A 14,461-nucleotide genomic window follows, 5' to 3' on the forward strand; every position below is an offset into this window, starting at 1 on the left:
GCTTTCCCCACGCCAAACGATATATATATAGCAGTTGATCAGTAGTTGACGACATGACACTCCTTCCTGATCTCACCCTCCTCACCGGTGAGCACGCCAAACCCAGCGAGCTTCACGAACGCCGAGGCAAAGACCCCGAAGAAGCCCTCCCTGTCGTGAGCAAACTTCCTCACGTAGGCCGCCGTGCGCGCGTCGGTGGAAGCCTCGGCGTCGACGTTGAAGAGCCCACGGCCTGCGGCGGCGCCCCAGTAGTAGTGGGTGTCGAACCATGTCGGCGTCAGGTCGCTGGACACAACGACGGCCTCTGTGATCAGTGGCGGCACGATCTTGGGGCACTGCAGATACACCAGGGCCTGGAAAGCCTTGTCACGCCACTCGCGGCCGCTGTCTATGCTGATGCAGTGGCCACCCCCCAGCGTGTGGCTTCCTGCATGAATGTATATATATGAAGAAAGATCACACACATTAAGAAAATGTTCGAGCTTAATTTTGCATCAATATATAACTAGCTTCGAATTAGCGAGCAGTTCTTTTAGCCATAACTTTTTAAACCAGCGGCTCAACCAGCACGAGCAACTTTTTGCATTGTTGGAAAATAAACCTAGAATGGCGACTGTCTCCTCGACGGTCATGCCGTGGCTGGTAAAGATGTCGAGCGCGCCGTCAATCCCGAGGAAACAGGACGGAAGCTGCGCATCGGCGGCCTGCGTGCTGGTAGTGGTGGCGTCCCTCCGGCCAAGGGGCACGCTGGCGATGCGCGGCCCGCCGGCGTGCGCCACGGCCTCCCTCGCCGCCAGGACGACGATGTCGGCGCAGGACACCAGGCCGGGGCAGGCCGCTTCCACGGCCGCCTTCACGAGCCCGATCGTGCCGACGTGCCGGATGCCGTGGTTCTTGCGTGAGTCCAGCTCCGAGGTCGTGTGCCGGCGCTCGTCGGAGCTGAGCAATATGGAGCCGTCACATCCCTGCAGCCGCGCGCGCGCACACACCAACGATCGTTACCATCTCAGTCATCATCCAACAAAGGAGCGGATCGATCTCTTCTCGTACGTGCGTACATGGACTTGGCAGTCGTGGAAGAGCAGGCGGAGGAGGGCGGCCGGCGAGGTGATGTCCACGGCGAAGATCGGCGCCAGGGACTTCTTGGTGATGATCTCCAGCTCCGGGCAGGACTCCCTGTAGTGGTCGTCGGAGAGGCCGCCGCCGTAGTTGTCACCAGTCGCCTTGCACACACAGGGAGCTAGCACGAGCACCAATAACGATACATGTGCCAGAACACAAACAATAGTACCAAGCTTCTCACCACGAGACAACACGGCCATCTCCGGACTCCGAGAGGAATGGGAACGTCTGGATGGAAGTGAGGAACATTAGAGACAAGTGACAGCATATTTATAGGAGGTGATGTGTGTGCATGAATCGCTGTGTTAATCTATGTCTCCTCTCTCTCTCATGTGTTGAATCTCGATTTGTGATTTGATGAATCGATCTGATCTGTGATGTTTTGAATTTCATTCTCTATGATGTGATGAATCGATTTGCGATGTATTAACGTCCCCCTCTTTTGTGACGAATTGATCAATGGATGAATCAATCTGGTGATGTGTTCAATTTTGCTCTGACTATGTGCTAGATGCAGAGACGGCGGCCTCTGCGCTGTGGGTTGTGGGTGGATCAAGCGATATCAGGTGTTTTTATTTTCTTTTTGTGAAAATGAACATCACTGCTAGATCAGTGAAAGGCGAAGATTATCACTGACAATTGCTCAATGCGCGTTCAAAACCTAGCAATAAAAGCCGGATTTGAATAGTGAGTAATTACTGTCGAATCTGTCAGCTACTGTTTTTCTCTCACAAAGCGTAACAACGATGCTTGGATCGGAAGCTGGTACGAGACACAGAGAACGAAATATCCTCATTTCCGGAGGAGGTTACTGTTCTTTGCAGAAGAAATGTCAGGATGCAGATTTTAGGAGAGAAGTCTCGATCATGCTTCATGAGCTTAATTGTATTTGGTTTCTATAGGGTGCCTAACTTGGGCCTTGTTTAGTTCCGAAAAATTTTGGGAAATGGACACTGTAGCACTTTCGTTTGTATTTGATAAATATTGTCTAATCATGGACTAACTAGACTCAAAAGATTCGTCTCGTCAATTTCGACCAAACTGTGCAATTAGTTTTTATTTTCGTCTATATTTAATACTCCATGCATGCGTCTAAAGATTCGATGTGACGGAGAATGTGAAAAATTTTGCAAAATTTTCTGGGAAGTAAACAAGGCCTTGGATCGTAACCTGATTTTGGCTTCTCACAGCATGGATGACCGAAATCAACTACCTACTTGACCTAATTAATGACTCTCCGTGGCAACAAAGTCACAGTGATGAAGTTAATGAACTTGGAGGCTAGTGCTAGTGCCTTGAAGAACAACGGTTGCATTGTTCATGCAGTGGAATGTATGATGGACCAACTTGGTGATGATGATGTTAACGAGGAAAGATAGCATGACATGCCACATAATATTAGGGACAAGATTGAGCGGAAAACAAAAAAAATTAAAGACTTAAATGAAACAGCTATTTTGATATAGTTCATGGATAATATTAAGCTTAAAAAACAAAGTTTGAGTAATGAAAGGGTGAATTTAATAATTCTAGGATGAAAATGAGCCGGATAATAATGCTTAAGAACTAAAAGATACTATAGAACTGGCAATCGCTGTTATCACTATTGGTTGTTTTGTTTTTTTGCAACCGACAGAGATAGAGTATTACTATCGGTTTGTGACTTCAATCGAGACAATAACAATGATAAATAGACTATCACTGTTGAATTGTGACTTCAACCCAGTGATAGGTTGTGCTTACAAAAAAAAATTCACATCTTTTTCATATGAGAACTAGTTTCCAGATCTATAATCTTGTCCCTCAGGCTATATAAGGCGGGCAGAGACCCCTCAAATTCATATCTTGTATCGTACAGTAATACAAACCAGATTACGCCCTCACGGTGGCTGAACCTGGATAAAAACTCTTATATTTGTCTTGTGTCACCATCTAGTTCGTTGTCTCGTGCACCTTCACCATGGGCACACCCCTCGATAGACTGCCGACCATATTCTATCGACAATCCCCTATTTTCTAGTTTCTATCGTAGTTCGTGAATGTGACTTTATAGTTGTGTTGATTCCTCTGTAATCTATTTTTCGTTAATAGGATTTGGTAGGCTTGTGGTGCTTATATAGAAGAAACTTTGATTTTGTTCTTTATAAGACATCATTCTTTATAGAACAATAGAAGGTAAGTTTATAAAGATTGGAACTAGACAGTGCTTGGTAATCTCCTTTATTCTCCTTGATCTTGGTTGTGAAGTTGGCTTAAGCATAAAACTTGAAATAATCATCACCTACTGTTCCTTTGGGTTCGATATTAAAACTGGATTAATCTTGACGAAGTGTTACAATGGTGTAATAAATCTGTGCGCTTGCAGATATCTATATTTACTTGTGTGTATTTAATTTATACTAATACATGTGTCTAACGTTTCGATATGATGGGTGAAAATTTTTTAGGTAGAAAACTAAACAAGGGCTTTGTTTAGTTCACCCAAAAATCAAAAACTTTTTAAGATTCCTCGTCACATCGAATTTTACGGCATATGCATGGAGTATTAAATATATATGAAAACAAAAATTAATTGCACAGTTTGTGTGTAAATTGCGAGACGAATTTTTTAAGCCAAAAATTCGAATCTAAACAAGGCCAAGGTCATAGTCTACCATGTAATTGATATGATGGGTGAAAATTTTTGATATGATGAATGAAAAGTTTCGATACAATGGATGAAAAGTTTGGATATGCGGCCGAAGGAAGCTCGGCTGAGGCCTTGTTTAATTCAAAAAAGTTTTAGATTCTCCGTCATATCGATTTTTGCGGCACATGCATAGAGTATTAAATATAGATAAAAATAATAACTAATTGCACAGTTTATCTATAATTTACGAGACGAATTTTTTGAGTCTAATTAGTCCATAATTAGATAATATTTGTCAAATAAAAATGAAAGTGTTATTATTTCTATTTGCAAAAAAAATTGGAAGTAAACAAGGCCTGATGCAGAAATCATCCAAACCGAACAAGCGATGTGGTTTGCCAGCTACAAGTGCATCATGGGAGCTCGCTTGAAGTCGGTTACTCGTGAGCTGCAACAGGTCGGAATGCCCTGGCCACACCCTTTGTCTATGTGAGTGGGCTAGTTTTTGAGAAGGAAACCGTTATTCATGTGGTTGATAAATCATAGTTGAAAGTACTGTTCACTGATTTGTTGTGAGAGAAAAACATTACTGAGGTCTTGTTTAGTTTTCAAATTTTTTTGATTTAGAGCATTGTAGCACTTTTCGTTTGTTTGTGATAAATATTGTCCAATTATGGATTAACTACGCTCAAAAGATTTATCTCGTGATTTACAGACAAACTGTGTAATTAGTTTTTTTTTACTATATTTAATGTTTCATACATATGCCGCAAAATTCGATGTGATGGAAAATCTTGATTTTTTTTTTAGTTTTTTGAATGAACTAAACAATAAATGGCTAGTAGATTCGAGAGAAAACCTCAAACGAACACTAATGCACCGGTCAGCCTGATGGGACTTCAATCCTAGCCTCGCAGGAGCGCGCGCATACAAAGCCCTTTTTGTTCACCCTGAAAACTAAAAAGTTTTCAAGATTTCCCGTCACATCGAATCTTGCGGCACATGTATAAAGCATTAAATATAGACGGAAACAAAAACTAATTACACATGTTGTTTGTAAATCGCGAGACAAATCTTTTGATCCTAGTAAGTCTATGATTGGACAATATTTGCCACAAACAAACGAAATTGCTACATTAGCGAAATCCAAAATATTTTTACATCTAAACAAGGCAGTGCATAAAACCCTCTTTCCCTTTTTTAGGTGTAGAAGACTAGAATGTTTTTATCAGTGTGTTTATTAATACTACTTTTCAACCATAGAATAATATTTTTGTATCATAATAAATTAGCATCAACAGCCGCACTAGCTGAAAACTCAACCAACCTGGTAGATTTGAACTCTTTCTTTTCTTGACTGAAAGTGAGGTGGTGCCCTAATGAAAGATGTTTTTTATAAGGCCTAGTGGAGGATGATAGAAATACCCGAACTTGGTCCTCAATCAATTTTTTTTTATAATTAACCTTATAGAGTACTCTCTCCGTATAGAATTTAGAAGTTGTTTTGGACAAGGTTTAAGTCAAACATTGAAAATATAAAATCATGAATAACTTTAAAATTGTTGAGTTTGCAAATGTGAAAATTATATGAATAGATTTATCTTGAAAAAATACTTTCATAAAATTATACATATATCATTTTTTTCTAAACATTTTAATAAAAATAAGAGGTCAAAATTGTGTTTTGAAGACCGTGTCTCTGTCCTAGAGCATATCCAACAGTTTTGCATACTGCTTTTGCATTCTTGATTTTTGCCAAAATTCACAAAACACCTCTCTAACAGTTTTGTATATTGGTTTTGCATTTTTGGAAACGTGGCAAATTTCAGTGGAGGCTTAGCATTTATGCAAGTCCGTCCACGACTTGGCAAACACCGATTTGCCACGACTCCCGCGCACGACCGCGACTCCCACGCGCTATCGGAAACCCCCCAAATCCACCACCCTTCCTCTCTCTCTACATCGCCATGCGTGCACGCGGCCCTCGCCACCGCGCTGCTCGTGCTCTATGGCCTCTACCTGCTGCTCGCCGACTTCCTCCGCCCGCTGCAGTGGGCGCTGCTCTACTCCGTCCCGCTCCGCAAGACACAGCGCGCGCTCATCGTCTTCTGGGAGCCCCAGCTCCGCGGCGGACTCAGCGCCACACTGCTCGCGCTGCCGCTCGCCGCGCTCCGGTCCTCAACCGCCACGCACGCACCGCGCTCCTGCGCTGCCTGCTCCTGGACTCGCGACGTTCCCGCGCCTCCTCCGCTGGCTCGTCTCCTTCTTTCTCGTCCCCTTCGAGTGCCTCAACGCGAGTGCGGCAGACTTCCTCAACGCGAGTGGCGACCGACTTCTTGAACGTACGAAGAAAGCCCACGAACGGACCGAGACCGCATGTGAAAACTTTCGGCAGTTGGGTCCACATTTTGATAAATGGCAAGTTACATCGAATCTTACGGCATAGAACATTAAGGCCTTGTTTAGTTCACCCGGAAAACCAAAAACTTTTCAAGATTTCCTGTCACATCGAATTTTGCGGCACATGCATGGAACATTAAATACAGATGAAAACAAAAAATAATTGCACAATTTGTCTGCAAATCATGAGACGAATCTTTTAAGCCTAGTTACTCCATGATTGGACAATGTTTGTCAAATAAAAACAAAAATGTTACAGTTATAAAATCCAAAATTTTCGGATCTAAACGAGGTCTAAATATAGACGAAAACAAAAACTAATTACACAGTTTGCCTGTAAATAATGAGATGAATCTTTTAGGCCTTGTTTAGTTTACCCCAAAAACCAAATTTTTTTCAAGATTTCCCATCACATCGATTCTTGTGGCACATGCATGAAGCATTAAATATAGATGAAAATAAAAACTAATTGCACAGTTTGCGTGTAAATCGTGAGATGAATCTTTTAAGCCTAGTTACTCCTTGATTGGACAATGTTTGTCAAATAAAAACGAAAGTGCTACAGTGTTAAAATCCAAAAATAATTTAGATCTAAATAAGATCTGAGTCTAGTTAATTCATAATTAGATTAATTGTCAAATAAAACCAAAAATGCTACAATATCCAAAACTAAAAAATTTCAGAACTAAACAAGCCGTAGTAGATCTTTGCTCGACGACTGAGGCACAATTGGTAAACAATCCTAAATCAACTTTAATGACTTTCCATACTTTTTATACGCAATTAAATCTTTCCTTGATTTACGTTTCCTTGATCTATGTAAGTAATTCTAAAAAGTATATAGATTTCAAAGTTAACCTTAGTTCATAAATTATATCATAGTAAATTCTATGCAACAAAAAAGTCAAAATAACTTATAATTTGAAACAAATAAAATAAGTTATATTAAATATTTGTGTTAAAATAGTTTAGAGGTGGTTAACGAAGGCGATGATGTCCTTATAAAAACTTCGATTAAATTTAAACACCTTATTTGACAATTTTTTATAAAGGATCACATCTATTTTGCTCATGCCATCCGGTGACCTCCATCGTCGAGCCGTTGGCTGGGCCTCGTTTAGTTTCCAAAAATTTTCAATATTCTTCGTCACCTCGAATCTTGCGACACATGCATGAAGTATTAAATATAGATAAAAAAGACAACTAATTACACATTTTACTTATAATTTGTGAGACGAATCTTTTGAACTTAGTTAGTCTATAATTGAATAATAATTACCAAATAATACCGAAAATGCTACAGTAGCGAAAGCCAAAATTTTTCGCGAACTAAACAAGGCCTTAGTTCCAAAAAAATATCCAAAAAATTTCAAGACCGTTACATCAAATTTTATAGCTCATGCATAGAGTATTAAATATAAACAAAAACAAAAACTAATTATACTGTTTATCTTTAATTTACAAAATGAATTTTTTAAACTTAATTAATTCATAATTAGATAATATTTATTAAACACAAACAAAAATATAGTTACAGTATCGAAAAAAAAATTTACTCCCTCCATCCCAAATTGTAAGTCGTTTGACTTTTTTTACCCCAAGTTTGACCACTCGTCTTATTAAAAAAATTTGTGCAAATATAGTCAAATTTTAAGTCATTCTTGAAGAACTTTTATTAATAAACCAATACACAACAAAAAAAAAAATAATATTTTATACAAAACTTTGAATAAGACGAGTGGTCAAACTTGATATTAAAAAGTCAAACGACTTACAATTTATTTGGGATGGATTGAGTACCAACCGATCAGCATTCACGATGGCTTCCTAGCCAAGGGAAGAAGAGTCTCAAGCAAGCCACAAGCTCACTGGACGGGGTTCAGGCGCCGCCCCACGCGTGACGCGTCCCTCCGTCCAACGAGCCGCAGACCAACCACTGCCCCCGTACAGCACCGAGGCTAGGGCAGGTAGATGCACATGCACCCCACTTCCCCACCCGTACACCCACCCAATGACAAGCCGGGCCTACTTTGACTTCCTTGCTAGTATCGGGTAGCGGCAGCGGTGGACGTGGACGCGGCGCGGCACCCGAGGGGCGCGACGAGTGTGTGTTGCCTCGGTCGGAACACGAAACGGAACCCGAGTCGTCGTCGGTCGTCATCCCCGAAAAGGAGAAGAAGAAAAAAAAAAACGCCAGCCTCCGCGTCCTGTATTATTCCTGTGGGCTGCTGCCTGTCCTCGGCCCGCTGACCGGTGGGCCTCAAGGGGAGCTGCCGTCACGGCCGATCCCCCGTGGGGCCCACGTGGAAGCGACGGCGGGGAAACGAGGAGTGAACGGATCCGGGTCCGAGGTGCCGGCGATAAAATCGCCACGCGCGAGCGGCGTCTTGGCTTTCTGTTTCTGATCTTTCATCTGTCCTCTCTCTCTCTCTCTCTCTCCCCTTGGCAGACCAGACCAACTCGCCGCGGCACCGTCCCTCCTACCCACCCACCCACCGTGGTCTCCTCCGCCCGGCTCCCGCCGCCGCTCCCGCCCATTGGCTCCCGCCATGGACGCCGCAGGGTTCGTGCTCCTCGCCTCTCCCCATCGAGCCAACAATCGGCGTTTTTACCCCCTCCTCTTTTTCGCCTCCTTTTTTTCCCTCCTTTTTTTCCTCCTTTTTTTCCCTGCTGGTTTCGTTCCGACGGGTTTCTTGATCTCTCTTCGTCAGGTACCCACACATGCAGGGGAGCGGGTCCGCCGCCTCCTCGTCCTGCCGCGCCGCCGACTATTCCGCCGGGTGGGACTCCGCGCAGCAGCAGAAGCGCCAGCGCTGCCAGGTAACCCCGTCCCCGCGTCCTCCTAACCCCCCGCGCCTTTTGCGCGCTGTAAATCCGCTCCTGTTGGTTGGTTGGGTTCCGGTCGTCACCATCGCGATTCTCGTGCAATTCGGTTGCTGTGATCGTTTTTTTTCCCCCTCCCGGGAGGGTATTCGAGTGCATTGCGGCCGAGTATGGTGCGAGGGTTTTGCCTAAAGCTCCTTTCTTTGGGTCGGCGAAATTCGCACCTGGTAAGAGGTCCTTTGATTTTACCCTGCTTTCTCTCTCTCTCTCGTGTTTCTGGGGTAGGTTTCAGTCCAATTGATTGTGCTGGTTGGGTGCCGTACTACGGAATTTGCCTGGATCGATCGTATTGACCGGTAGGGTTTTGGGTTTTGGGGGGCAATTTCGTTCTCTCTCTCTCTATACATTGGGGTAGAAATTGAATTCTTCTTCACGGTGTGTTGCTGGTGGGGATGGATGTTCTTCTTACTTTGTTGAGGCATTTGTTCCAGTATATGTTGGATGCCGTCTGCACTTGCATGTTTGAGGTTTGCTTGTGGTTTACCTTTCAATCAGTCCTCATTACTCAAATTACATGTGTTGTAAGGTATGATCATAATAGCCTAGGTCTAATATTTGATTGCCATGTTGTTTTGTGTAAGCTTCTACAATCTGACCTGTTCATCTGGACACGGTTGATTTTTGTACTGGAAACTTTTTTATCTGCAGTTTGTATTTTGCCACAGATACTTGATCTTGAACTAACCAGTGCACTAAAGATACCATACAAAATCTTCTCCTTAATAAAGCCTGAAATTGCATTTGAAATTCACATTGCTTGAGCAAGCTGTTGAATCCTACCGCTGCATTTATACACATTTGCATACCATCATCCAAATCCTGCTACTACATAAGGCCCCCAAGTTAAGATGTTGTCATGAGAATCAACTTTGCTATGCTGTATTATAGAAAAAGGATAAATATACAGAATGTCATATGCTATATTTACAGATGCAGGAATCAGAAACTTAGCGAGTCTGAGATGGACATTTTGGTATGGGTTATTTATGTTGTGAATACATTAAAGTTTTGAGCAGCTGATTGGTTGATTTTTAAATTGTTGCATTGCCAACATGTTTTGCTTCTTTATTACTTGGAAATTTGGCTGTGATATGTTATAAACAGTGGGGTATGGTGGTATGACCATGTGAGGTGTTATTCTGCTGTTCAACGCAGGAGGCAGTTATTGTACTAGTACATATCTTCACTAGAAATCTTATATTCTTGAAGACCATTTCTATCCCTTCTACTTAAAGTTCTCAACATAGTTGGTTTTAGAATCTGGTTGAAATTATTCTATATTTTTATGTAAAAAGTTACAAGGGACAAAAAGATAACTTCTCCTAGAATTCTTATTACTGCTGATATTAGCCTGGTAATGTTGGCTTTCAGAATACATGGTATTAAGGTTATATGCTAGGAGAAAAATATTGGCTTCAACCTGAACCTTATAGGTTCGCAGTGAGAGCAAATAGGAAGTTTCAGTTTAACATGTGTAAATGGCAGTATCAGCATGCATGGTGTAGGTTCTAAGAGTAAATAATGTTGGTGCAAGATTTTGCTAGATTCATATAATAATTTCCAGATGTAAATTGTTGGTGTGTCTTAAGAGGTACTAATATATTAAAATAAAATTTGCATGTGGATTTGCATCATGGTAAAAAAAAATCTTTCAACATACATAACTTCGCTAATTAATACTTTAATAGATTATTAGTATGTTCTTAATGTTTGGAAGACTGCTGATGCTAAGTGTAGTAAAAGGCTAGTTGCCACTTGCTCATGTAATGGGTACCAGCATGCTGAATATATTGTGTGTTATGCCTCATAATCAGCAAATTTAAGGGATAACAGAGACAGCTAAATGTAAGGGAGAAGTAATTGTTTTGATATGTTTGATGGCTGCTTGAATATGTAACCAACTAGATGGCATGCGACGCACCAGGTTCAGTCTTGGAGGATAGAAAACAAATTCTGTTATTAATCCAGTACTCAAGTCAGGGAAGTGCTGATTTCTAGGACATTTCTTAACTTTAAAAGAAAGCATGTATTTTTTGGTGACATGATTTATTATTGGGTTCACAGCTTCCTGTTCGCAGTCCTGGAACATTTAGGTCTCCTTATTGCTTGGGAAGTTCTGAATGTGCATGCAATTAACATATCTGGTCTCAGGCCCTGTTGGGGGGGCAGCTGCTGAGAGAGGTGCTTTAGCTATTTGTGTTTTATAGGGAGTCAGGAGGCCAGCCTGCTGGCCCTCCTTATATTATTTATTAGTTCTAGACATTGCTGTAAATAGCCTATTGTAGCATTGCTATATTTTTTTCAAGGGTCTCGATATGATATTGCCAATTGTTCCGTTATAACTGCTAATGATGTTTTAGCTTTGCTAAAACACCACTTAATCACATAACTCTATAACAATATGATTATTTGTGACACAATTCCATCTCTTATTTTATCTCTGTTAATTAAATAAGATACAATACAATGGTATCCCTTACCTAGAGTTTGCTTAATGGACCCTTAATCACAGTCTCTAAATTTAAAGGAAACACAATAATTGGTGATATAATCCCTACTAACAAATCCTTCTATCCCCCATGTGAAACCGTGAACAGTACCCACCATGCATAGTAACTGTCATTATGGCTGTTGCATAGGTTTATTGGTTTAGGTGTATTTTCTGTGAATATCTTATGCATCTTTTTTTATGAGAGCACTATGGTGTGTTCTTTCTTATCCTGCTCTGTGTTGGGGTTATGCCCTGATAAGTGCAGGCCATGTAACCATGGAACCTTCTGTTTAAATGTCTGCATTGGATATTTGGAGTTGACAAGACAATTAAGCTTTGCAGTTCAACTTGTTTGTTAGCAAACATATATAGCAAAGTACGTGTGATGTTGTGAGAAATACTTGACCTTTTATTGATAATATTGGCACACAGGGTTCTTCTTCTAATGATCAAGTTGGATCTAGCACAGAGAATAATTCTCTTGAAGCACCTGGATCTGAGCTAAAATATGACTATGGAAAAAATGAGGAAGAAGATTACTATTTTGAAGATGAAGATGATGGGTGCTATGATGAGGATGATGAGGGATCTGACTATGAGCTTGAGACTGCTGACTATAATCAACTGCTAGCTGATAAATTTGATCATTTAGACCTGCCTCCAGGTGTGGAGGCTGCAGTACCATGGTTGCAGAAAGTTGAAAGGGATGGGCCTGGAAAATTCAAGTCAATGTCAGAAATAGAGGAGGAAATTGCAAAGAAGTATAATTTTTTCAAGCAGTTTGATACCGTTGAGGACTTTATAGATCATAAGTATGCTAAAATTTCTGTCGGAAATGTAAGACCTTGACACATATTACTTTTTTTTTAAAAAAAATTGAAATCTTTTTCATCAATAAATCTCCTAACTGTTTCAGGCAAGGAAAGAATGGGCAAAAAGAATCCAGCATGAATGGAGTCTCCTGGAGAAAGATTTACCAGGTCAGCAATTTGCTAGAGCAATTGTGTCACCCTTGTTGTAGCAATGCATCTACCTATTCATTGACTATTCAGAATTTAAGCTCCATACTTCCAACGCCTGAAACACAGTATTTCACTTTAACACCCCCCCCACCCCCAAAAAAAAAGCGGATTAAGTTCAAATCGTATTCCATCTGAATAATCTCTCTCTGAATTCATAACCTGAATTTTATTCTGTTGTGCAGCATTAATATATGTCCGTGCCTCGGAAAATCGAATGGACCTTCTCAGGGCTGTAATGATTGGGCCTCAAGGAACTCCCTACCATGATGGCCTTTTCTTCTTTGATGCCCACTTCCCCCCTTCTTATCCTGCTATTCCCCCAGTTAGTATTCGATCTTTGTCCATTTGGTATGTAATACACTTCCATATTTGGATAAAATAATTGTGCTGATGCTTTTGCAGGTGGTACATTATCATGCAGGTGGGCTAAGGCTTAATCCAAATCTATATGCTTGTGGAAAAGTCTGTCTTAGCCTCCTAGGGACCTGGCAGGGTCAATCTTGTGAGAAATGGAACCCAGCACAATCAACAATGCTTCAGGTGCTAATCTCCATTCAAGCTCTTGTATTGAATGAGAAGCCATTCTATAATGAGCCTGGATATGAACGCTATGCCAATAGTGCTGAGGGACTGGCTTATGCCTTGGACTATAATGATACAGCATTTCAGTACTCATGCAGGACAATGTTATACTCACTTCGTAAACCTCCACAGGTAATGTTTTGCTAATTCTTAAGCTCTTAAACTCTGGAAAATTGAGTAGTTAATAGTATATATATTTGTAGTCATCTATTGATAGCTGTGCTGATGTTGTAGTACCTATCATTGTGCTTTTGTAAAATTGAAATGTGGATGCAGTCCAAGGAGGATTCCAATATCTATGGTTAAGTTACTTTTCGCTTGTTGACATCTTTTGCTGAATTAGAGACCCAAATTTGAGCTGAAATCTGATACTCGTATATCTGTCCATGTAATATCAGGTAGTAGGCTAGACAATTTTTTTCAGTTGATGCAGTGATGTGCTTTTTCATTCTTTCAGTTATCGGCACATCATTCTTTTTCTCAGCACCTGTGCTCATGTCCAGTATTTTTTGATAAATAAGGCACCCAAGTTCAAGTTAGAAATTCTGACACTTTTGTCATCCAAATTAGCATTGGATAGCAGGCTAACAATTGTTTTTGGTTGGTGTTAACATGCATTTTCATTCTCAGTTATGAGTACATAGCTCTTTTTTCAGCAACTGATGCGGGACAAAGAATCTTAGGTTTCATAGATCTAACGGTATTTTGTGCCTGTTGATCTGTTGTTTCAGCACTTTGAAGACCTTGTCGCGGGCCACTTCCGTGAACGCGGCCATGCCATTTTGGCTGCATGCAAATACTACATGGAGGGCCATGAAGTTGGATCCAAAGTCCCAGAGGAGGACGAGGATACCAAAGGGTGTCAAAATGGGGAAGGATCCAGCAGTAGCACCACGGCAAAGCCGCAACAAAATAAGCCTGCATTGCGCACCAATCGCAATCGCAATGCATCCTTCAAAACCAACCTGGGGGTTCTGTTTGAGGAGCTCTTGATGGAGTTCAATGTGAAGGGTGCCAACACTGCAAGATTCCGTGCGGAGAAATTGAAGAACCAGCTGGCAGCTGCTTGAACTGAATGGGCCTGGCAGTAGAATTCTGCTAACTTTTGAGGTTTCTATAATGGATTGGGAAACCTAAGGGGTGTTTTTTCGCTTTTGGCTGACCATAGGAATGCTATGTAGATAGCTTTTTAAGTTAGCGGTATATGTCCTGTGTGAAGTTAAACCGAGAACAGTGGACGGTCTTAGATCCTAGTAAATGAAGCATCCACCCCAAATTGTGGTGTGATCTGAAATTGGCATCTATATAAATCGTCTTCCGTTATTTTCCTTT

General features: G+C 41.3%; 2 protein-coding genes across 2 annotated transcripts; one reads left to right on the forward strand and one right to left on the reverse strand.

Moving 5' to 3' along the window:
- LOC8058279 (peroxidase 29) lies at positions 7-1,347 on the reverse strand. Its single transcript, XM_002440787.2, has 3 exons — positions 1,059-1,347; positions 602-965; positions 7-427 (listed from the first exon to the last, which is right to left on the reverse strand). Exons 1-3 carry the CDS (start codon positions 1,320-1,322, stop codon positions 39-41), a joined length of 1,017 nt encoding a protein of 338 aa, XP_002440832.1. The 5' UTR covers positions 1,323-1,347; the 3' UTR covers positions 7-38.
- LOC8066641 (putative ubiquitin-conjugating enzyme E2 38) lies at positions 8,550-14,458 on the forward strand. The gene is made up of 7 exons (XM_002439439.2): positions 8,550-8,714; positions 8,863-8,971; positions 11,958-12,362; positions 12,442-12,505; positions 12,730-12,869; positions 12,950-13,261; positions 13,861-14,458. Exons 1-7 carry the CDS (start codon positions 8,701-8,703, stop codon positions 14,197-14,199), a joined length of 1,383 nt encoding a protein of 460 aa, XP_002439484.1. The 5' UTR covers positions 8,550-8,700; the 3' UTR covers positions 14,200-14,458.

The sequence above is a fragment of the Sorghum bicolor genome, chromosome 9, assembly GCF_000003195.3.
Source record: "Sorghum bicolor cultivar BTx623 chromosome 9, Sorghum_bicolor_NCBIv3, whole genome shotgun sequence".
Taxonomy (NCBI): Eukaryota; Viridiplantae; Streptophyta; class Magnoliopsida; order Poales; family Poaceae; genus Sorghum; species Sorghum bicolor.